A 23,554-nucleotide genomic window follows, 5' to 3' on the forward strand; every position below is an offset into this window, starting at 1 on the left:
AGTACTACCAGAACCCGTGCAACTTCGTCTTCGAGGACGTCACCCTGGACGTGATGCTGAAGCAGTTCAAGGAAGGTCAGTGGATCTAGTGACTGTTTTCGCAAGTCCCAGATGAAATATAGCGTTTTGAACTGGTTCGGGTTTTTTTTTTTATTATTATCAGAACAAAAAAATTAAGAAGTTAAATGTTGTGTAGTAACTAAGGAAAAACTACATAGGTTTAAAGTAAGGTAAGTGAAGTCCCGTATCCCCTAGTGGGGTATGGGGCAGATAATATACATCTGTTTCACTGATCGATTTTCTTTACGGACAAGTAGGTGATCAGCCTTCTGTGTCCTGCCAGACCGAGACATTTTTTTTTTTGTGCGTCCCCACCGGGAATTGAACCCAGGACCCCTCGGTTCTACGATCATGCGTTAACCACTGTACCAAGGAGGCGGTCAATTTAAAGTAAGGTGCGTATACAATAAAATTTACAATAGTACAATTCTGGTTATAACTGTCTAAATAAGTAGATTAGTTTAAACATACTAAAACAATACATTCAAATTTTTATCTATATCCATATATAATTACTATAATTTGTTTAAGTAGAAATGCTTAAAAATACGTTTTAAATTCACTTAAGTAATATTTTTTCTTAAATTTATTAAATAAAATAATTCGTGTAGCATTTAACTGATTCCTTGCCTCATTTAGATATATTATGTACTAAAAACTGTTCCACCTTACTCTTATCATTATTAAAATTGGCAAATTATTATTAAGTATTGAGGTGTTCTTCCTCAAATATACTGAGTGGCATCCTTTTTTGGCGCACGCAACCACACGTAATTTATATTTATTTCTTTTTTTTTTCATTCTCTTATCGTGTTTTTTTTTCATTTCATTTTTTTGTTTTTATGTATTTTTACTATTCGTGTGTTTGTGTGTGTTGAAGTAAATTGTTCTTTCTTTCTTTCTTTCTTTCAAATTCGCAGACCACTATGTGCACGCAAAATATCACGAGAATCGGTCCAAAAGTATCGGAAGAGTATGGTAACTGACATTGTGACACGTATTTATAGATACTGATTTATATATATAGATTAAATATTTATTTTTTATTTATTATTATTATTTCCCTCAATTGAAATAATAAAAACTGTCCTATCTTTTAAGTTAGATCAAACTGCACACGGTGTGCATATTTGAATAAAATCGTTTGAGAAGTTTAGGCGTCCATCGTGGACATGTGACACGGAATTTATATTATATATTAAGTTCAGTAAAGGTAAGAAATATTAATATATAATATAATAGCCAAAATTGCAAAAAAAACATTGCTTCTTAGAGTGGACGAGCTAGATGCCTAGCTATTTTTATACAGCTTCACTTTCACTGGAAGCAGAACGGTTGCCAGAAATATAATGGACTAGCTACGCGCCGTGGTCTCACCCGCATAAGTCCGTATGCCGTAGGAATGTCGGGATAAAAAGTTGCCTATATGTTATTCCAGTTGTTCAGCTGTCTACGTACCAAATTTCATTGCAATCGGTTCAGTAGTTTTTGCGTAAAAGAGCAACAAACGCACACACATCCGTACAAACTATCGCATTTATAATATTAGTTGGATAGGAAGTAGGATGATGGATGTATGGTGCTCATTTTATCGCGGTCCGCGTGTTCAGTTCGATTTATGGGTTAGACAATGTATGGTTAACAATAGGCGATAGGGTCTGGTTTATTTTATGGTGCACCAGCTTGTGCTGTGGTTACATGTTTTTAATCATGTTATTAATTGTTTTTTATGTAAATGTTGGTCTTTTAGTCGTAGAAAACTTAAAAACTTTATATTCTGATAAAACCCGGAAAATGTCTGCATTTGTTTTATGCCTATAAAATAAAACGAAAGTAAAGGATGACTTTCATTGGCAATATCATAACCTAATACCATAATTGGTGTTGGCATCATAAATGCGATAGTATTTGTTTGGTTGTCTTTCTGTCACGTTGCAACGAAGAGATTCTATGATGTGATTTTTTCCGGAGAACAAGCGATCCCTTGGGAATGTATTTTTATTACGCGATTGAATCGAAAATATTTTATAAAAACTCTTAACACATTAAAACGCAGAGGTGAATGCAGGGCCGGATTTAAATTTCTGCCGCCCTTGGGCACTGGAAAAAATGCCGCCTCATCACTGAAATTTCATTGATTTGTTTTTTTAAATAATTAAAATATTTCATGTATTGCAAATAATTTATTACACATATTGTTTATGTACTTTAATAATACAGTTGCCAGTTGATAAGATTCAAAAGTATAAGATTTTCGTTAAGCTTAAGTTAATGAGACCGACAAATTATTAAATTTTTAAGAAATTATTCGATTAATTAATTAATATACTACTGTCTTGAATGTGATGAAATGATTAATTAAAAAGAATAAAAAATTCCTATTAAAAATTTTTGATTATACCAAAAAAAATTTTTTTCAAATTTTGCCGCCCTATAAAATCTGCCGCCCTGGGCACTAGCCCCGACTGCCCCTAGTGTAAATCCACCACTGAGTGAATGACTGACTGACTGGATACGACCACACCACAAACTACTGCATTGATCGAGCTGATAAATTCTACCCCGGAGCGGAGGGAAGTTTGTATCAAAGACTTCGCGGGCAAAGCTGCGGGCATCAGCTAGTTAATATAATAGTTAGTATTTATATATATAAAGTTTCCTTTTCCTTACTCCTTTCCTTTAAACGCTGGAAGCGCATTCGCAGAGGCACTAGCGCTGCGAAAGTTCATGGGCCGTGGTGGTCGCTTACCATCAGGCGAACCACCAGCTCAGTTGCCCGCTTATGGCATAAAAAAGCTAGAATGGACAGGGTAGAGTGTGAACAAAGATAGAGATGAGGGTTCTTACCTTCCAGGTCACAAGGGCCACATGGCGTTCGTGCAACGCATCGAAGAGGGCGACGGGGATCCGGTGTACGAGACCGTCGGCCTGGTGACGCTGGAGGATGTCATCGAGGAGATGATTCAGGCGGAGATCGTGGACGAGAGCGATGTGATATGTAAGTGTGTGGTGATGATAAAGTGGAAGGAATTAGTCAAAGTGGGAAGAAAAAGTTAGAGTAGGTCAATTTAATGGAATATTTAATATATAATATAATTCCGCTTTATTTTTTTGTTGTCATTATACGAAAATGCCTTAAATTGTGCTGTAAAATCAAACTGAAGCTCAGAACTCAAACATTTGTTTAATTAGACTTCTTAAAGAAGCACTGGAATCGTCATAACACAGTTATAACATTTACTAACGGTTCGGAAGGCAGTTTCTGCAGAGAAGAGCCGGCAAGAACTCTGTAGTTTAATCATTTATTATGTCATTTTACATTTTTAATTCTAGATATATACATAATAATAGTTACAAAGAACTGGTCTGTGATACTGACCTGATACTCTTTCACTGCTGGACCAATGTTAAGCAAAGGCCTTGAAATCTTGTAACTCCATTCTTAGGGAATTTTTTTATATGTTATCGGTAAGAAATTTACAAATTTCGCATTTGGAATGTTTGAACGCAGTTTTCTTTCTTTTAAAGAATGAAAGTAAAATTTTTGTTCACATTATTAAGTATTCTCTTTACATTCTTATAAATAAAACTGCGTCTTATAGCTCATTTCTTATCTTTCAGCGGACAACCGTACCAAAAAGCGTCTAGCCCGGCCGCTAAACAAGCTGCACGATATCGCAGCGTTCGCTGGGCACCAGCATCAGCGTGTGCACGTGTCGCCACAGCTCGTGCTGGCCACCTTCCAGTTCTTGAGCACAAGTCAGTAATTGCTGAGAATGTTATCAGCGTTTGCTGAGAAAGTTATCAGTGTTTGCTGAAAAAAAAATTACGAGAATTCAAAGGATGTTTTATGTGTCGAAAGTAGTAAAGTAAGCAGTAATTGCTGATATGTTCTGGAAGTTGTGTGTATGCTGAGAAAGTTCTAGATGTCGTCACTATTTTCTGTGAACAATCGTTTGAATTACAAATATACAAGTTTGATGATATTTTCATTTAAATAGCTGTCAGTGTTTACCTCAAAACTTTCGACTGAGTGAACCTATTGTGATGATTCTTGTTATATTTGAAAGTTTTAGCTAAAAATAGTTATATATATCTTTATTCATCTATCTTCCAGGCGTCGACCCGTTCAGGGCTGACATGATATCGGAGACGGTGCTGCGCAGACTCCTCAAGCAGGATGTGATCCAGCACATCAGGCTCCGCGGCGATGAGGAGAAGAACGACCCCAAGCGGTTCGTGTACCAGGAGGGGAAGCCGGTGAGTGGGAAGCGGAGAGGAGGAGAGGGGGGGGGGGCAGTGAAAAGAGTTTAAGAAGAGATGAATAATGAATGGGCTTCGTTTAAGTTGAATTCGGAGTAGTTTAATAGATGTTATTGTACATATAAACCTCCTTCTTTTCCTCTTGCATCGCTCTATCTGTTATATAAACCTTCCACTTGCATCGCTCTATCTGTAAAAAAAAAACGCATCAAAATCCGTTGCGCAGTTTTAAAGATTTGAGCAACGGCGACTTAGTTTTATACTATGTAGTGTAAGTTTCATTTCTACACTAATATTATAAGAGGAAACTTTTGTATGTTTGTAAAGTAGTCAGTCAAAAACCGTTGGACGGATTTAAAAAATTCCAGCACCATTAGTCAGCCACATCTTCATTGAGTGACATAGGCTATATATGTACCACGGGCGAAGCCGGGGCGAAAACCTGCTTAGCAGTTTGGCGAAATTTTTGTACTATACAAAACATACTAATTTTGTATAAAAAAAAAAAATTACAAAAAGCTAGTTATTAATAATAAACTCCCCCCCCTTCCTCTAGGTGGACTACTTCGTGCTGATCCTGGAGGGGCGCGTGGAGGTGACGGTGGGGCGCGAAAACCTCGTGTTCGAGGCGGGGCCCTTCACGTACTTCGGCGTGCAGGCGCTCACGCAGAACGTGGGGCTGGGTGAGTGTGTGCACCTCCCGGGGGGACTGTGTGTGTGTCTGGGTGAATTCAATCGAAGACCTGTCTGTGTGTTGTACCCCTGGGATTGATAGTTTAGGGAATTTATGGTGCTTTAATATTGAGACACTAAAGTGCTTTCATGTAGTATATGGTGCTGGATAAGTGTGTGCACCCCCTGGGGGGACTGTGTGATATACCCCTGGGAATGCGAGTAGAACGAATTGGGGGGGGTACTTTAAAATTAAGGCAGGTAGGTGCTTCCTTGTAAGACGTGGGACTCGGTGAGTGTGTAGATACCCTGGGGGGACTGTGTATCTGGTTGAATTAAAAAAACGACATTACTCAGTGTACCCAGGGGCAACAGTAAAACGAATTGATGGTGATTTAAAATTTAAAAATCTTACAGTTTTCCTAATGTTTCCACTTGAGTTAACTCAAACATTTCAGGAAATTCCAAAATATTTCCAAATGTCATGAAAGTCCGTTCAGTAGTTTCAGCGCGATTGACGGGCAAGCATCCAAACAAACAAACACATTTAACACTACTAGCTGCACCCGGCAAACGCTGTTCTGCCTTACTCTTATCATTTAGGGGTATGAAAAATGGATGTTGACCGATTCTCAGACATACTCGATATGCACACAAACAAAATTTCATAATAATCGGTCCAGCCGTTTCGGAGGAGTTCGCTAACTAAAACTGTGACACGGGATTTGTATATATAAGACAAAAATATATAAATACTAGCTGCGCCCCGCGATTTCCGCCGCGTAAGTCCGTATCCCGTTGGAATATTCGAATAAAAAGTTGCCTATATGTTATTCCAGTTGTCCAGCTGTCTACGTACCAAATTTCATTGCAATCGGTTCAGTAGTTTTTGCGTGAAAGAGCAACAAACGCAACACACACATCCTTACAAACTTTCGCATTTATAATATTAGTAGAATTATACAATATGAATAAGTATCATTAAATTGAATTTAATAATAATATTTCCTGCAATTTCCAGCGGAATCGCCGGCACCTTCCACCCTCGGCTCCCTGCAGAACCTCAACATGGACTCGATGCTGCGTCACACCTTCGTCCCGGACTACTCCGTGAAGGCGATCGCCGAATTGTACTATCTCACCATCAAGAGGTGGGTTTTATGTCGGATGGAGCTGGTGGGTCACTGGATGGTAAGCGCTACCTCCGCCCGTGGACATTTGGAAGCGTAAGGTCGATTGCAGACCTTACGCCTCCACAGATTTCCGATCAAATTGGAAAGGGATTAAGAATGGATCGACGAGAGGAATAAAGGAAAGGACTGGGATGGGTAAGGAGCAGGATATGGGCTACCGGTTCCCCCACTCACTGAAAGAAACACAGTAGTATGCTGCTATTTCAAGCTGCTCTTCTGTGAGATTGTGGTACTTCCCAGCTGCGAACTGACCAATTCATGCCGAAGCGTGCTCCGTTTATAAGGTGGTATTTAACCGACGTTCCAGAAAAACGAGGTTCTCGTTTCGATTATTCTTTTTTTTTGTATTTTGTTCCTCGATAACTAGGATAGTCTAGAAACTGGAATGATAGATACATCTGAGACATTTTTTGCAGAAACGTATTTTTATAGAAAAAATTTACTCTCGAACAGTGGTTCATGATAAAGTGTATCTATTAATTTAAAACGCCCCATCGCTTATTATGATCTAAGCATTCATACAGACAACATTGGAAGCGAATTTTTTTTACTAGCATAGATGGCGCTAAAATTTATAAAACTATTTCACCGACAATAAAGATATACTTATATTCTTAAAAAAAATCCTTTCTAATATTATAATATACTGGCTGTTCGCCTCGGTTTCGACTCAGTGCAATTGCAGCTTTCCAGTAGTTATTAATTTTTTAAATCAGTCCATCCGCTCACACGTGGTTTCGGGACCAAGGTAAATAAGGATTCATATGTATAGATTGTTATAAAATTGAAAGAAATTGTGTCGGTAAAACAGTTAAAACAGTTAAAACAGTTCAAACTGTTTTACCGACACAGTAAGATTATTACCGACAATCTTTTCAATTCAAACTGTTTTACCGACACCATTTTTTTCGCGCCAAACCTATTTTCTTGTATCTCTGATATTTTCTGTTCCATAAATAATTAAAATACATATCTATAACTATCTATCTATTCACAGATCCATGTACTTAGCGGCTAAACGCGCGACTCTAATGGAGAAGGGTGTTTTGAATAAAGGCGGTACCAATGAACAAATCGAGCCGGAGGTTGATAAGGTGAGAAAACGATATTCGGGAAAAACATCTTCGCATTGTACTAGACGCTTTGGACCACTTATGTCCATTTATAAAACACAAAAGCATGTTTAAAAGTCCGTTGTTTTTTAAACGACTTCAAAAATGGAGGTGCTCAATTTGACTGTCATTTTTTGTGTTTGTTAAGTCGGAGCTATCGATTGGATGAATCGATTTTGGTGATTGATTTTTTATTTGTTGGTGCCTTCCGTGCGGTCCTATTTCAATTTAGTCTATATCGGACAATTTGAAGGTTATACATCATAATTAATATTTGCTCAATTTATATTCAACCGACTTCAATAAATTGAGATTGTCAAGTCGACTGTTTTTTTGTCTGTTATCTCGTAACTTTTCACTGAATCAACCGATTTATACCAATCTGTTTATTTGAAAGTTAAATTGATGTCTTGTCATATCTATTTCTAGTTCTTGTATTATTCTAATTCTTTCAGAGTTTTTCGTTTATGGGAAAGCAATTATGTATTAAAAAAAAAAACAGTTTTTTTTACTTTTTTTATTTCAGCTATTACGCGAGGGAGATCGTTTGGATGATATTGTTGAAAACGAAAAGACGACGCCCTCGAAGCAGGTGAGATTTTTTTTTTAATTCGCCATTTGTCCAGAAGAAATCCCCATAGGTCTATTACATTGTATGTCTATTACATACATATTGAAATATTTAAGCAACTTCAAAAGAAGAGGTTCTCTGTGTTTTTTTGTGTTTGTAAAACACCTGGATAGCACCGGAACTGTTTATTATTTTGTCTGATTACGCGGGTAAAGCCGGGGGTGGAAGGGTAGTTATTATAAAAATTGTAGTTAAATCTAGGTTAGGTATATAGGTGATAAAAATGCAAGAAAGCATTTATTTTTTATATTATTTAGAGTACTTATGATTTCTATTTGATCATAATCATTCTGAATTTAGGACTTTTTAATGGATTTTAAACGCGATTTATTCATTATATTATTCAAGGCGATGTTTCAAACACTTTACAGCGAGCGTGATCACGTGGAGACTAAGATTAAATTTTTAACTCATGACATGAAAGAAATCGCGTTTAAAATCCATTAAAATTTCAAATTCTTAATGTACGATACTCGCGTAAAATCAAAAACAAGAAAATACGAATAGTTATTGTCATATAAAATAGTGATGATAACATTGTCAATTATTTTTTGATACTGGCAATAAATTTTTGTTTCATACAGTTATCACATAAAGTATGTTTAATTAAATTGAATGTTTTCACGCCGCTTAGACACTGGATGTGCCTAAAACTAGATATTAAAGTCTAGAAGTCAGGTATAAAGTATTTATATATTATAAGTAGTTATATAAGTTGAGGAAAGGGAATAGTTAGGTAGGTAGCTAGCTTAAAAAAATATCTATATATTATATTTTTTTATATCAATAGAGATAGTAAAAAGTTTTTATATGTATACATCACAAGCCCATATATGTTCCCACTGCTGGGACACGGGCCTCTTATGAGGGTTCAGGCCATTCCACCACTAGCATGTGTCTTGGCAGATGTCACATGTCGTCGAATTTTTTATTCTTGGACATGCCGGTTTCCTTACGATGTTTTCTGTGCCCGTTTCGAGCAGTTATGTGGATAGTATGGAGAAAAATTTAAATATTAAAACTTTAAATATAATTAATTTCTTGCATACTTTTCTGGTCTCAAACCCACGACATTTGAAGTACGAGGTCCTTAACCATTAAGCCACCAAAATTGTGATGATCCTCTTTTGATTAAAAATGAATTTGTTGTATAAAATAACATAAGAAGAGCAATTTATGTCTTAATAAATAAAAACAAAATAATTTACTTTAAAAAAAAAACTTTACTTTTTTTACTTTAAAGATACAAATTATTGAAATAGAGGAGGTTGGGGGGAAACTTCGCCCGTACTTCTGTATATACTATTGCTATGCTTTAGTTTTTTAATAGAATTTTGACCATTGATTTTTTTTTTCAGTTTGTCCCACAACCCTCAAGCCTACTCACAAACTCTACGTTCAAAACTGCGGAACCCGAAACGAAAAATCCAGAAGAAGAGAAACTACTAAAAAAGTAGCACAAAACTACCAAAATCTAAAATATAGGTAGAATTAATGGCGTCTGAAAAGCGAAAATGCAGTGTTGTTAATGAATATTAATTTTAAAGTTTTTTTTTTACAATTTTACTTTTAATAATAATATAATGTTTTTTTATAATCACACGTCTTGTTACTTAATTATGTTTATTTTTATGTGTTGTTTCCGGCCGCCACGTTATTTTTTATCTGTATCGAAATGGCGCCAAAGTGTTCGCATTTTACGTATGTTATGCTTTGGTGAAAAATGTTATTAAAAGTAAACATTCTATGTACCTAGTTGAAAGTACAAAATTATTGTTGAAAGTTTATGATTAGTTAAGTTTAAAAGTGGAATTCAGAAATATATTACATAAATTTAACATTAAATATTATTCAAACTCGGAATAACATAAATTTTTTAAAGTCACTACAATGATCTTTCAAAAGTTTTGGCGCCATTTTATTACCAAAACTGTTTTACCACAAAAATAGAATGATAAAAAAAGTTCCTATAACTACGTTTGAACAAAGAATACTTGTTTATGATTTATTTGTGAGTGTAGTTAATGTTGCTAAGAATAACTTACATAAAGACCTCTAGTTAATAATTTAAAATTAATGTATAATTTTTAATACTCACCATAAACTCATCGATATACTTTTTTTAATCCACATTAATTTGATTTTTTCTATTATTAATTCTCTATGGATGTGTGAGATTCTTTTTATCGAAATTCGAGTTCTATTTTTGTGGTCCAACCGTTTATTCTACTATCAGTAGAGGGCAACACTGCCTTGCAATATGACAAATTCGCGGTGAATGCTTAATGTAAAATTACATTTGTTGCAGATATAAGCTAGGTTTAGTTTTTCAAAGTATTTAAAGGCATTTGCGATTTAATTATACGTAGTAGTTATAGCGCTCGCTGACGTAACGTAGCTTTCAAATATTGTTTTGCAATTTGTCGTCAGATGGCGCTATTTAGTAAGTAAGAACAAATATGGTACTTATTTTAAATAGACGACGTCCATTTTTAATCCATTATTATCAATATCATCACAATTATTTTTTTTATTATTGAATCAATTATTTTATTCTAGTTCTATGCTAGAATAAATTTTTATGAATATTTCACATGTTTCTATAATAATGTATGAATAAAATATACTATCCTTCCGTATGGTGCCTTATTACCTAGTAACCTTTCGATCAGTAAGTCCATTTTATTACGTATATTACGCGTTATTTAAATATTTGTAACATTGTATTTATGAATTTTATTGTACAATCGAATGCAAAATATATGTTTATTGATTAATTTTGTGTTTTATTTGGAAACGAGAATTATTATAAATCGAAAAGATTTATATTCAATTTTAATTTATGTATTGATGATACTTTAAAAGATGACCATTAAAAATTGGCCGCCTCCTTGGAACACGTGAGCGCAGATGCAAAAGGCCCTGGGTTCAATACTGTTAAGGACGCAAAAAATGACTCGGTCTGTCAGAACACAGAAGGCTGATCACCTACTTGTCCATATAGAAAAACAGGTCAGTTAAATGTGTATCATCTGCCCAAAATTCAAAAACTAGTGTTTTTTTAGAAGCATGTGAACGAAAAAGTTTTGTTTACTCTCAAAAAATACGGACCGGATCAATAGAATCATAGCTGAAGAGTTCCAGGAATGGTCAACTGTTTTTATGGATGCTTCCAAGGTATCTAATGTGAATAATGTGGGCATTGCAGTCTGGGTACCAAAATTTTCTTTAATGCTATGCCGCAATGCCCGCCTTTATATTCGAGAGGCCTTAGCTATTTTAGAGTCTGTCTCATGACTTGGATAACTCTAATATGTTCCGACTCCTAAAGTTGCCTACTCTTTAGCATCTAACATTTTACCATTGTTTAACCAAAGTTAAACATCCGATCAGCAGTGGCCGCTCAGTGGTGAGAACCTCGGACTTCAAAATCGATAAGTCGGGGTTCGAGACCGGGCGAGCGTGCAGGAAATAAATTGATTTTTCAATTTATCTGCACATGTTGATAACATAACCACTGCTTAAAACGGTGAAGGAAAACATCGTGAGGAAACCGGCTTGTCTAAGAATAAAAAAAAAAGTTTAACGACATGTGACACTGCCAACCCGCACTTGGCCAGCGTGGTGGATTATGGCCTGAACCCTCATAGGAGGCCTGTGTCACAGAAGTGGGAACATATATGGCTGATGATGATGATGATGAAACATCCGATTATCCTCAAAATTAAAGAGCTCCTATTCGGATGTCATATGAAAAATATTCATGTAGCACTGGCCTGGATCCCTGGTCACTACTTGAATGAGATGCAAAATGAGGGCAGCAATGTCAAAAAACACACATAAAAAAATAATTTATTGATACAATTACAATATCACGCTAATTTACTTATATCTTCGTACTGTACATTTTTCACTAATCGTCCTTTCAGAGGTCCTTCCGTAACCTGAAAATTTATTATTAATAAAAAAAATTATATACTAGATTTTTTTCACTAGAAAGTACTATGGGAGATATGTTTCACAGCAATAAATCTAGTCTATGTCACTGTCTCTAGTATATATGTATAGTCTATGGTTATCGTCTCCAGACACAAAGTTACGACGAGAAACGAAAGATATGAAAAAAACAAATAAGCAAATAAACAGAATAACTTTCTAAAACTAAACTAATAAAAAATATAAATTAATATAATGATATATAATTTAAAATAAATATAATACTGAGAAATATTTAAAATTTAAACTAAAAATAACAGTGTAATAAATCACAATTTAACAGTGTCTCTGCGAGGAAACAGCGCATATACTCTTAAAAATTTATAAGTCACATTTCCAGACATACAAGTATCTCTTTTTTTTCAAAAGCAGAAACAAAACTATTACCATACTAGACGCTCGTCCCGGCTCCGCCCGGATATCAAGATTCCTGTTTTATGCCAAGAGATCATTTAATCAGGATAAAAAATATCCTATCACCCAAGTCAGATCATACCCTGTCTGTACACCAAAATTCATCAATATCCGTTCAGTAGTTCCAGCGTGATCGACGGACAAACATTCAAACATACAAACTTTCACATTTATAATATGAGTGTGATAGTGCGATTATCATTAAATAGAGAAACTGACTTACTTCTACTTGACAGCAAAAATTATCAGTGTCGACATGCTGCAAAGTGCCCACTAGGCCCCGGTAGGCTCCATTCACGAAGCGCACCACACGGCCCGGCGACGGTATCACCGTTTCCACGTGATTCTGAGACGGACAGACAAAAGTGTCTATGTAACTTTTTGAATATTAAATGCATATTAATTATTTAAGCTAAAAAAATCTATTTAGAAAACGGTTCATGAATTTTAAAAGACTTTATTTACATCTTCATATATTTGAAAACTTTATATTAAAAAAATTCTTTATCACTTTTTTTTTTTTAATGGAACCTATTTTTTTTTGTTTTAGTAAGACTAGTAGCAAAGGCGTGCTTTTTGCTGACTCTACAATAAAATGTTTTCTGTTCTAAAGTTAAATTTCTTAAATTGATTAAATGGTTGCAGTATAATGGATTCTTTACAAGCGTAAAAATACAATTTATTTCTCATATATAAACATATGAATATGAAAAATATACTATTTATTTTTAATACATCTAAGACACAGGCGCGTTAAAAGCGTATAAAAATCCAGAGATATGAAAAATAAAACAAGAAATCACATTTATAAAGCATCTCAATGCTATAAAACTATAAACTAATATTTAGTAATATATTAGTTACTTATGCTTAAATCTTTAAAGAAAATTTGTTTCCCTACCTTTATAAACTTGACACTGGCAAATAGTTGAAACTTTATGCCATAATGGAAGAAAAAAAGAAACTCTAAAATCTTAAATACTGTAATATTCATATATTATACTAGCTGCGCCCCGCGGTTTCACCCGCGTAAGACCGTATCCCGTAGGAATATCGGGATAAAAAATAGATGTTGGCCGATTCTCAGACCTACCCAATATGCTTACCAAATTTCAGAGGAATCGGTCAAGCCGTTTCGGAGGAGTATGGCAACGAAAACTGTGACACGAGAATTTTATATATATAAAGATTATATACATATGGCAACAATTTCCCCACCTGGTCGAGCTTCAATTTGACATTGTCATCTGTCAGTTTGACATGAGCGCCGTACTTGTCTATGACCCTCTCGACGACGGCCTTCCGTTTGTAGAACTTGTCGCCGAGCGTTTTCGTTATAATTTTCACAATTATACCTTCCGCTAACCAGTAGTCTTTTCTGAAAGGAGGAAAAAAAAATAATAATAAATATTTATTGTCAACAGCACAAAAATTCACAACATAAAAAGATACATATAAAAACAACACAAACACAACAATATTTATCCGTTGACAAAAGGGGCTAACTCAGTATCTGGTGCGAATGATAAAAAATAACCATTCGCACCACTGATTTTCAGTGGCCCCTGATGACATTTGGATTACACAATTTAATTATTATTAACAAAGTAAATTGTCAGAATTAGAGCGAATTTAGATGGTGATTTACAGGGAACCAGCTTTCAAATAATCACAGGATTATCAAAATTAGTTCACTCATTCAAAAGTTCGGTGGAAACAAATCCAAAAAAAGGCACAATCGATTTGAGAACCCACACTACCTACCACAACCTACTTTTTGTAAAGTTGGTTGAAAATCTATACCAATAATATACAGCTTTTGAGTTTATTTGAAAGTGCGAATTACAATAACTAGCCCCAGCTTTGCCTATAGCACATAATATATAAGCATCCAGGAATAATAATATTTAGTTATTTTTAAATTATATTTAAAAATTAAAACAATTTAATTATGTATATCACTGAACAAACAATCGCAAAGCATTATCCCTCCCTTTTCACGATCAGAGACAGAGCTATCGTGCGTCTCGCTCTAACCAACAGCTAGTGCAACCTATCCATCTCGCTCACCTATTAGCTTTCTCCCTCTGCCTCTCGGTCATCTCCATAATTTCGTCGAGGGCATTGCTTCTACTGTCAGACTTTTGCTTTTTGCTTGACGCCTCTGGTTTAACTTTTATTGTATGTAGGGCCGATTTGGCTAACTCATGCTTTTCTGTAATTAAATATATATATTAATATAAATATATATGTATATTTTTAATTTTTAGTTGAATAGCAATGAAATGCTTTATAAATATGTTTATATATTAAGTTTATGTTTGCATCATTTATAAATCTTTATAAGATACATAATAAATATCAATAAAATGAAAAATGAAAAATGAAAAATTTTGAAAAAGAAAAAATTTGATCGCCAGGCGGGATTCGAAAACGCTTTTTTTGCGAAACCGTAGCAACGCCTAGCCTGTCGGCAACCCGTGATCCCGCCATAGTAATCGAATTTCTTCTCCTCTTTCGGTTTCATGTGCCTAAGGGGCACCCCACGCCATCTATTGAGATGACTAAGAATCATCACAACCAATACGAAACATTATTTCAACGATTACAATATTGTATCTTTGTTAAATTTAATTTTAAGTTTTATAGCAATGAAATGGTTTATAAATGACAAATTTGGAAATAATATAACTTTTTTTTTCAAATTTCTCACATACATATGTATATTTTTTATTTTATTTAAGCTATAAATAATTATGTTTTCAGCTATTGCTTAAGTTTTCATGTGATGTTTCAAATGCATTATCACAACATATCCTACTAATATTATAATCGCGAGTTCGTAAGAAAGGATGGTTGTATGGATGTTTGTTAGCCTTTCACCCGAAAACAGCTAATCTCCATACGGATACTGCATGAAATTTGGTACAGAGATAGATTCTAGTCTGGATTTAGCTAGTCCTACACATATAATAAATGCGAAAGTTCGTGCGGATGGGTGTTTATTTGTTACTCTTTCACGCAAAAACTACTGCACCGATTGCAATGAAATTTGGTACATAGACAGCTTGGACAACTGGAATTACAGATAGGCAACTTTTTATCCCGATATGTCTAAGGGATATGGATTTACGCGGGTGAAACCGCGGGGCGCAGCTAGTGTAATATAATTAACAAATCGCAATTTGATGCGAAACCATATAAATGTATAATCACCCTGGGTCTTTCGTTTCAAATTCAAATTAAGCGTGAGTCTCTCTTGGCTGCTCTCTCGTTTGAACTCTGTATATTTCGGTTCCTCATCTTCTCTCTCTTTCCTCCCCCTCTCCACTTGCTTCTGTATAAATTCTAACATTCTCTCCTGAAAACCATGTTAAAAAAAATATTCATAATTAAACCTTACTAATTCTACTTCCTATCCTACTAATATCATAAATGCGAAAATTTGTGAGAGTATGTTTGTTACTCTTTCACGCAAAAACTACTTAACCGATTGCAATAAATTCGTTAGATAAACGTAGATAGCTGGACAACTGGAATAACATATGGGCAACTTTTTATGCCAATATTCCTACGGGATACGGACTTACGCGGGTGAAACCGCGGGGCGCAGCTAGTAATTCATAATCCTACTAATCCTACTAATCCTAAATACAACTTTTTATTCCGATATTCCTATGGGATACAGACTTACGCGGTTGAAACCGCGGGGCACACCTATTATGTATATAATAATTAATATCTATTGTATCCTATCTAACTATTCATTAATGTACTTTATGTATACTCTATTAATTCAGTTTTCATACCTGATCATCTTTATCCATCTTCTCCTTTTTCGCCCTCGCCTCTTGCGCGGCGATAGCCGCCGGGTCCCTGTCTATGTACGCTACGAACCATCCCTTCTCCGTTTCGTCCACCACACACTTGCCCTCTCTGCCGAGCCACTTCACAAAGTCCGTGAGGGTCTCCCATTGTGTTGCGTTCATGTGCAAGTGTTCACTGGAAATATCTGATGAGTTACAATCATTCCTTCGGATATACATTTTAATTTTTTTTTTATTATCATTTCAAATAAAAAGCAGTGGTGGTTCAGTGGTGAGACGTTGGACTTCAAAATCGATAAGTCGGGGTTTGAGACTGGGCGAGCATGCAGAAAAAAAATTGATTTTTCAATTTATCTGTGCATGTAGATAACATCACCACTTCTTGAAACGGTGAAGGAAAACATTGTGAGGAAACGGGCATGTCTGAGAATCAAAAGTTCGACGACATGTGACATCTGCCAACCTGCACTTGGCCAGCGTGGTGGATAATGGCCTGAACCCTCATAGGAGGCCTGTGTCCCAGCAGTGGGGACATATAAGGGCTGATGATGATCATGATCATTTCAAATTAAGAAAAAAAAACAAAGTCGGTTTCCACCATCTATGTGTTTGTAGCCTTAAATCTTTAAATTTACTGAACATATTTTGATGGGGTTATTTTTATGACATGAAAGTGATTCATGAAGAAGATTTATATACACAGTGTATTGTTGAAATTGTGCAAAACTGCCAGGTCTCTAGTATTATATAAAAACAGAATGGCCTAGCTATATAAGACTAGACTAAACTGATACTCAGAGATCATGTACATATCCAATGGTGAAATAATTTTGAAAATTGGTCCAGTAATTTTATTAGCTCAGTCCAGTAAACAAAAAACTCTTCAGCTTTATAATATTAGTATAGTATAGATAGGGATAATAAGAATTGATTTCATGCTTCTGTAGTAGGACTTATCTTAGGACTCAAATGCAGTTTGTTGTGGGTTCTTAAGAATAGGCTATATAGGTCCATTGAACGATGAAGTTTATGTTAATTTAATCTTGATAGTATGAAATTAAGGTGCAATCTTCGCTAAAAACAATAAAACACTATCAAACGAACTCACCGATTGGAAATATAGTCCTGGTATACGTTATTCGCATTCACTCGCTTCGTACCAAATTGTCTTCGCAATAACTCTAAATACCCGTCAGCGAACTCTTTGGAAAACTCGTCTATATACTTGGAGGCGTTGTCAGCGAACAATAACAACTGCCTCTGGTGGGATTCCGACATTGTGTGGCATTTGAACCCGTTTTCATCTCGACACTGTTTTTGACACATTTGGCAGTACCATCGCAGCTTCTGCAACCCTTTCGCCTTTATTTTATTAGCTATATACTTTGGCGTGCCCTTTTCAGCTTTTCCACCCATTTTTATGCCGTGTTGCTAATGTTTCGTGCTTCGAAATTGATGTTTTTCAATCTGTTTACAAAACTTTATAGACACTAGTTTTAACTGTGAATACGTACATTGAACGCGGAGTACACTCAACTTAAATGTATATTTTTGAAAACAAATGAAAAACGTTAAATAATTAATTAATATAGGAAAAGTATCAATCACATTGAAATTAAAACATACTTCAAGCACTAAGGTATTTCGAGACAAAAATGTTACACTATATTGACACTAATGACGCTGATGACATTTCACTTTTTTTTTAGATTTAGTAGCTTGGTTAAGAAACCTTTAATCCCTTCTCTCACTAACTAGTACCCCATTTGTTTATGTTATTTCTAAATTTATTATTTCTAACAAAATAAAACTATGAATATTTATCAAGCGTCCAAAAATATAGTAGATTTTCGTTTTTATGTTATACTTTGTATATTATTACTGTTTGTCCATAACAAATTAGCTTAGTGTTGGTAATTTGGTTAGTGTTGGTAGTAATGGTAATTTCTATATATTGTGTGTTTCATTTTTGTGTTGTAGTTATCTGCGCTTGACGGATACTTTTGAGCCTCTTATAAATCTCAGATGTAAAACTATCCACAACGTGACATTGGCAAAATTGTGGCAACACAGCACTGCCATTCATAAAATAAAATTGAATTGAAGAAACCTTTAAGCCAAGTCTTATTTTTGATAAAAAATTTCTTTAATTTATGAAATTTCACACAATGCCATAGGGAATAGACAATTCTACATAGATAAATAATATTCATAACTAGGTTGAGAGGACACTGATAAAATATATTAGGTTATAATATCATGAACACTAGTATAATATAACCAAGCCATTAAATATTAAAAAAAAAATAATAGTATAATATGGTCAATACGAGTGTTATGTAAATTTTCAGTCATAAAAATGTGTGTTTTGTTTATTAGGTGAAGCGTTAGTAATTCCTTGTATCTGTATGATAGTAATAACTAGTACCAGTAATACGTATCATTTGTCTACGCGAAAAAGAGTAAAGCTGCAAGTGAAAACATAGTTCTAAATAAGCTAAATAAGAAAATATATTGGGTTATATCATTATTTAACATTCAAATAAACGTTGACATGTAACATAGCAAAATTTTTTAACTTCTTTTAATCCTTCTCAAGTTAAAAGTTTGATACTCGAGGCGGCTTCCTTTACTTATTTTCATCTATAGATGTATTTAATCGACCGAATAAAAATGCTTTAAATTAAAAGTAATATTTTCTAAGAGAGATTTTTGTCTAACGGTGTTCACAATTTTACGGTGACATATTGTATACAGTTTAATACTACAAACTATCTTATTAATCGATAAATGACAAATTATAAAGATAAAACTCTTGTCAATGACATTACCATGGTCTGCAATACTGGTGTATTATTTTGAAGAATTATTAAAATATACGTGGAACAATGGACGTTTTATGGTCAAAAGAAAAATTGCTTAAAATATTCAGTAAAGTAAGGATGTAATTTAAATGTATTTAAAGAAAAATAATTGAAAAAGAAACTTGCAAAATATAAATTATGGTTTGTTTACTGATATTTAGATAATAAAGCATCGTATCCATTTGTTTTTTATTATTTCTCAGTTGGCCTAAAAGTATTGCCATTTGCTCAATAAATTTGGACTTTCATAGTTTAAAATGTTTACATAATTTGATCGTAATTTCACAAACGATATTAATTATGATAAAATATATATGATTATAGAGTCAGACTAGAAATAAACGAAATACCATTAAAATTGTATCTATACCTAATGCCAATATGTAACGCAGCATTTTCATGTGCCGGATGTATTCTTAGGAAAGCAGATACATTATCACTTTCGGTTAAACCTTAATACTAACTTTCTTCTGCCATAAATAAAGAACGATCTAGAATGTAACAACGACCATTTTTTTCAGAGTTCTATTCGTTTATCTGTGGCACAAGGATCAGGTGATGGGGGAGTCAATCGTTGCTGTAGGTTGTGTGGGGGTGAGAATAATCTTCGCAGCTTCTGCACGTCCTACTTGTGGGAGGGGACTGAGGAAAGATATGACCAACTACTTTACAATTGTTTTGGTGTTCAGGTACATTTATATTATTATAATTAAACATAGATATGGACATTATTACATTTGACATAAAAAATACAAGAAGAAATGAGTGATTTTTGATTTATTTTTATAATATTAAAACAAGCTCGTGATGGTGAACGTAATGGCGTATGTCCAGGGCCGCGGCAACATATGATATGTTGTTGTTGTAAAGATTATGTATGGGTTTTAACTAATTCTGTCCGAAATATGTCTACTGCTGTAAGTTGTAGTGAGAGAGGAGTGAGGATTGAGAGAAAGGGAAGCCAGATGTCTGGTGACGTAACGTATTACGTGACGAAGTGGCCTACACTCTCATAAGAAGTTATTCAAAAACTTAGGGATGATTGTCTATGGTAGGTTGGGTACCTACACTTTAATATATATAGTGAATGATTTTTAGGTCGCACCATCTGATTGCATGATTTGCGAAAATTGTGTTCGGCAGCTTCGGAATATACAAAGATTTCGCGCTTTAGTTTTATCAGCTTTCGCCAGTGCGCCGAGTGAATGTGAGTTCAAAGTTTCAATTTTGAAATCATAATTATACTTTAATTGCTAGTTGATCAGGGACAATGAAAACAAATAATATACACGTGAAATATTACTTTATCTTGTAATATTCGAAGCTTTTTCACGTTTGCAATTCTCAAATATAGCACTTTATCAATGTAAGATAATTAAAAAAAAAATGAAATATATGTTTTTAGATTCAACTCGTCACTCACAAATGAGCGGGAGAGGAAGCTACAGACGAAAAATTAAGAATAAAAAACGTTCCACCGTAGAGCTGTCAAAGAAGACAACCAAAATGTCCATAGACAAGCGGCGTTCTAGAAAGTCCTTTTCAAATAATCCCACTGAAATGAAGAGGACCAACATCGCTTGTTCTATGTGCAAACAGAGGTACAATAAGACAGTCTTACCATTTTAATGTGGGAGTCGAGCACACTTCAGCACGAATTGGGCCAGCTCTACCAGGGAAGTAAAATACTCCCACAGAAGACAAATATGAAATAATAACATTCTACTGTGTTTCGTATTGTGAGTGGGAGAGCTGGTTGCCAGTTTTCTCACCCTTCCCATTTCATTCCTCTTATTACCGTCGTCAATAGTTTCCTTATCATTTACCCTTAAAAGCGAACAGCTCATTCTCAGCTCTAACTCTACATGTTTATGGGTGGTGGTGTCGGTAATACCATTAGGTGAACTACCAGCTCAGTTGCCCGGTGTGACATAAAAAACATATTTATTCGGAACGAATCGAGTTCCTTATCGCGTTGTTAAAGGGGGCTAGACGGAAAAAAAATCTCACGAAAAGTTGAAACGACACTTTTTGATATAGTTAGCTATTGTAAGCTGTGCGGCGTGCGCATGTTTCTCTGTCTGTCTCTCTCTCTCTCTCTCTTATGGAAACGGAGGGAACTTCGTTGACACCTCTCAACTTTTTTGAATTATATGATGGTATTAAATTATTCACAATCTGAGCAAACGTGTTTTATGTTTGTAAACTTTCTATATTGGCCAGTGAGTGATTAGTCTACTGCAACTTTATTTTATTTCAATAATTGCTATAGCGTAGTAATTGTATTTCCACCATTAAAATTGTAAACCTTTGCAATCGTTTATAACGGATACGGGTCTATTCTTTTTTTATTTCAATGATAAAACTGTTATATCATGGCCATTATTTAATTTTATATACACTTACTGTCGTCTTTTATCGTAATTGAAATAATATAAACTATCGTAACTGCATATGCTATCTTTTAAGTTGGATCTTAGGTATATTAAGATTTATAAAGAAAACTAGCTGCACGGCCCGGCTCCGCCCGGGTTGTCATTTATCGTAATTAAAATTATTTAAACTATCCTATCTCTCAAGTTGGATCGAACTGCACATGGTGTGCGAATTTTATTATAATCGGTTAAGTGGTTTAGGAGTCCATTGAGGACAAACATTGTGACACGAGATTTATATACATTAAGATAAGTGTCTAATTGCCCTATAATTTATAATCCATAAGGTATCCAATGATATTACCCGTGAATGAATCGCACCTATTCATTTGCTCACGATGCAAGCAGAAGAGTGCACCAAGCAACAGGGCTTGCAGGAAATGCAACATGGTAATGCCTGCGAACATGTTGCGTGAACATTTAGAATTGCATACGAAACCGGAATTACGGGGTAAAAGCAGGTAATAAACGATTTAGACGACGAATAAATTGTCAGTCGCCATATGGGAGCGTTTCTGAACTATTACTTAGCGCTTATAGTTTCCACCCATGTGAGACGGTTCTTCTTACCTCTACCCTCCATAAATATATTATAGAATTGCTTTATTTAAATTCATCATTCTATACATATCATTCATAATTCTATATATTTTTGCAATAACTACTTTTTACGATCTCGTAAATTGTACATATTACATTCTAAAATAATAACATGAGAAATCCATTCTTCTTATTTAATATAAATTCCAAAATATCTTAAACGTAGTAGAAAAGCGAACACACATCCTACTAATCCTACTAATATTATATCCTTCCTACTAATATTATAAATGCGAAAGTTTGTAAGGATGTGTGTGTGTTTGTTGCTCTTTCACGCCAAAACTACTGAACCGATTGCAGGTGGACAACTGGAATAACATATAGGCAACTTTTTATCCCGATATTCTTACGGGATACGGACTTACGCGGGTGAAACCGCGGGGCGCAGCTAGTTTTCCACATAATATAACGTGGAACACGCTTTCACAGACTTTGTACCCTCCCGAAAAAGTCAACACAAGTTTTGAGAACGGAAAGTCGTTTGACACAATTGAAACACTATTGCACGCAGTGTCCCAGAAAATACGCGAATGCACAGAACCTGGAAACACACATGCAGACGGAGCATAGAAAAAAAGAAGATTGTCTATGCGCCGTCTGTGGTAAGAATTTTCAAACGAGGGAATTGCTTGACAGGCACATGAGAATGCACACCGGCCAGCCGATCTATCAATGTGACATTTGTCTGAGGTACTTTAAGGGTAAAAGAAATTTCCAATCGCATTATTTAACACACGGCAGATAGTTTTAAATTATGATGCTTAATCGTGGTTATCGCATTTTTATGATTAAATCTTATCGTTCTGCAAACGTTGCCGTGCTTTATATATTTTCCTAGATTTTTAAACGAAATGAAGCTAAGCTTCTTAAAAATATTTAATTACTAGGATCATATTACAAGTTTTAGTCATTTAAACGTCTAGTATGGGATTGCCATATATTTAATAACCAGAAAAAAGTATAATTAAAAACAGTTCTGGTCAAAATATGAATATAACGCATAACTAGATGTTTTCTTAAAAACTTCGATATCATGACTGAAATAATTCAAATAATGATGTTTTGGTTTGTTTATACTGTTCATATATTGTTTTGTTGATAAAAGAATGTTGATATATCACAATTATACCAACATTTTTTAATTTTTTAAATGTGTTATCCAAAAGAGTTTGTAAGTTAAACATAACTCTATGGTTTGGAATAATAATTATGCAGGCATTATTATTCTAAGTCTATGGTTGTTAACGCCTTTTGGCGGGAGTTTTTTTTATATTTGTTTTTATAACGTTTTTGTATGAAAATTAAAAGCCTTATTGCTGTGTTGAATTCTGTTTTATTAAAAAAGGTATTAGATATAATTATTTGAATATTGATAGTGCGCCTTAAAAATCAGGCTTCACTTAGCCTTTCTGTTCCGGGATTCTGAAGAGCTTAGTCCTTAAGAAATGTAGTTTTTCTTAAACTTTGAGATGGCGTTACGAACGCGA

General features: G+C 34.6%; 3 protein-coding genes across 3 annotated transcripts in view; 2 read left to right on the forward strand and 1 right to left on the reverse strand.

Moving 5' to 3' along the window:
• The window catches only part of LOC119839018 (metal transporter CNNM4-like), a 34,539-nt gene extending 23,919 nt beyond the window's left edge, over positions 1-10,620 (forward strand). The window contains exons 7-15 of the mRNA XM_038365187.1: positions 3-75; positions 2,915-3,058; positions 3,682-3,819; positions 4,178-4,320; positions 4,880-5,006; positions 6,017-6,146; positions 7,186-7,282; positions 7,827-7,892; positions 9,290-10,620. Coding sequence (XP_038221115.1) covers positions 3-75; positions 2,915-3,058; positions 3,682-3,819; positions 4,178-4,320; positions 4,880-5,006; positions 6,017-6,146; positions 7,186-7,282; positions 7,827-7,892; positions 9,290-9,388 — 1,017 coding nt within the window. The 3' untranslated portion in view covers positions 9,389-10,620. The remainder of the gene's footprint in view (positions 1-2; positions 76-2,914; positions 3,059-3,681; positions 3,820-4,177; positions 4,321-4,879; positions 5,007-6,016; positions 6,147-7,185; positions 7,283-7,826; positions 7,893-9,289) is intronic.
• A 1,150-nt stretch (positions 10,621-11,770) lies between these two features.
• LOC119839048 (DNA/RNA-binding protein KIN17) lies at positions 11,771-17,845 on the reverse strand. Its single transcript, XM_038365222.1, has 7 exons — positions 17,277-17,845; positions 16,151-16,343; positions 15,558-15,702; positions 14,412-14,556; positions 13,560-13,719; positions 12,565-12,687; positions 11,771-11,875 (listed from the first exon to the last, which is right to left on the reverse strand). Exons 1-7 carry the CDS (start codon positions 17,582-17,584, stop codon positions 11,804-11,806), a joined length of 1,146 nt encoding a protein of 381 aa, XP_038221150.1. The 5' UTR covers positions 17,585-17,845; the 3' UTR covers positions 11,771-11,803.
• Positions 17,846-19,056: 1,211 nt separating this feature from the next.
• Positions 19,057-22,812, forward strand: LOC119839019 (zinc finger protein 77-like). Its single transcript, XM_038365188.1, has 6 exons — positions 19,057-19,104; positions 19,554-19,721; positions 20,131-20,239; positions 20,438-20,633; positions 21,755-21,928; positions 22,497-22,812. The coding sequence occupies exons 1-6, from the start codon at positions 19,057-19,059 to the stop codon at positions 22,810-22,812; spliced, it is 1,011 nt and encodes a 336-aa protein (XP_038221116.1).
• Positions 22,813-23,554: the final 742 nt, after the last annotated feature.

Source organism: Zerene cesonia, unplaced genomic scaffold (genome assembly GCF_012273895.1).
Source record: "Zerene cesonia ecotype Mississippi unplaced genomic scaffold, Zerene_cesonia_1.1 Zces_u007, whole genome shotgun sequence".
Lineage (NCBI taxonomy): Eukaryota > Metazoa > Arthropoda > Insecta > Lepidoptera > Pieridae > Zerene > Zerene cesonia.

What these genes read in the sequence shown, in the direction of transcription:
- LOC119839048 (XM_038365222.1), bottom strand. Translation starts at nt 17,584, where the DNA reads ATGGGTGGAAAAGCTGAAAAGGGCACGCCAAAGTATATAGCTAATAAA. An exon ending in TCAAATTGAAGCTCGACCAG is followed by an intron (nt 12,688 to 13,559) that starts GTGGGGAAATTG and finishes TGTCCGTCTCAG; the next exon opens with AATCACGTGGAAACGGTGAT. An exon ending in ATTTTTGCTGTCAAGTAGAA is followed by an intron (nt 11,876 to 12,564) that starts GTAAGTCAGTTT and finishes ATAAATTTTCAG; the next exon opens with GTTACGGAAGGACCTCTGAA.
- LOC119839019 (XM_038365188.1), top strand. Translation starts at nt 19,057, where the DNA reads ATGGACGTTTTATGGTCAAAAGAAAAATTGCTTAAAATATTCAGTAAA. An exon ending in TGCTTAAAATATTCAGTAAA is followed by an intron (nt 19,105 to 19,553) that starts GTAAGGATGTAA and finishes CATTTTTTTCAG; the next exon opens with AGTTCTATTCGTTTATCTGT. An exon ending in CGCCAGTGCGCCGAGTGAAT is followed by an intron (nt 20,240 to 20,437) that starts GTGAGTTCAAAG and finishes ATATGTTTTTAG; the next exon opens with ATTCAACTCGTCACTCACAA.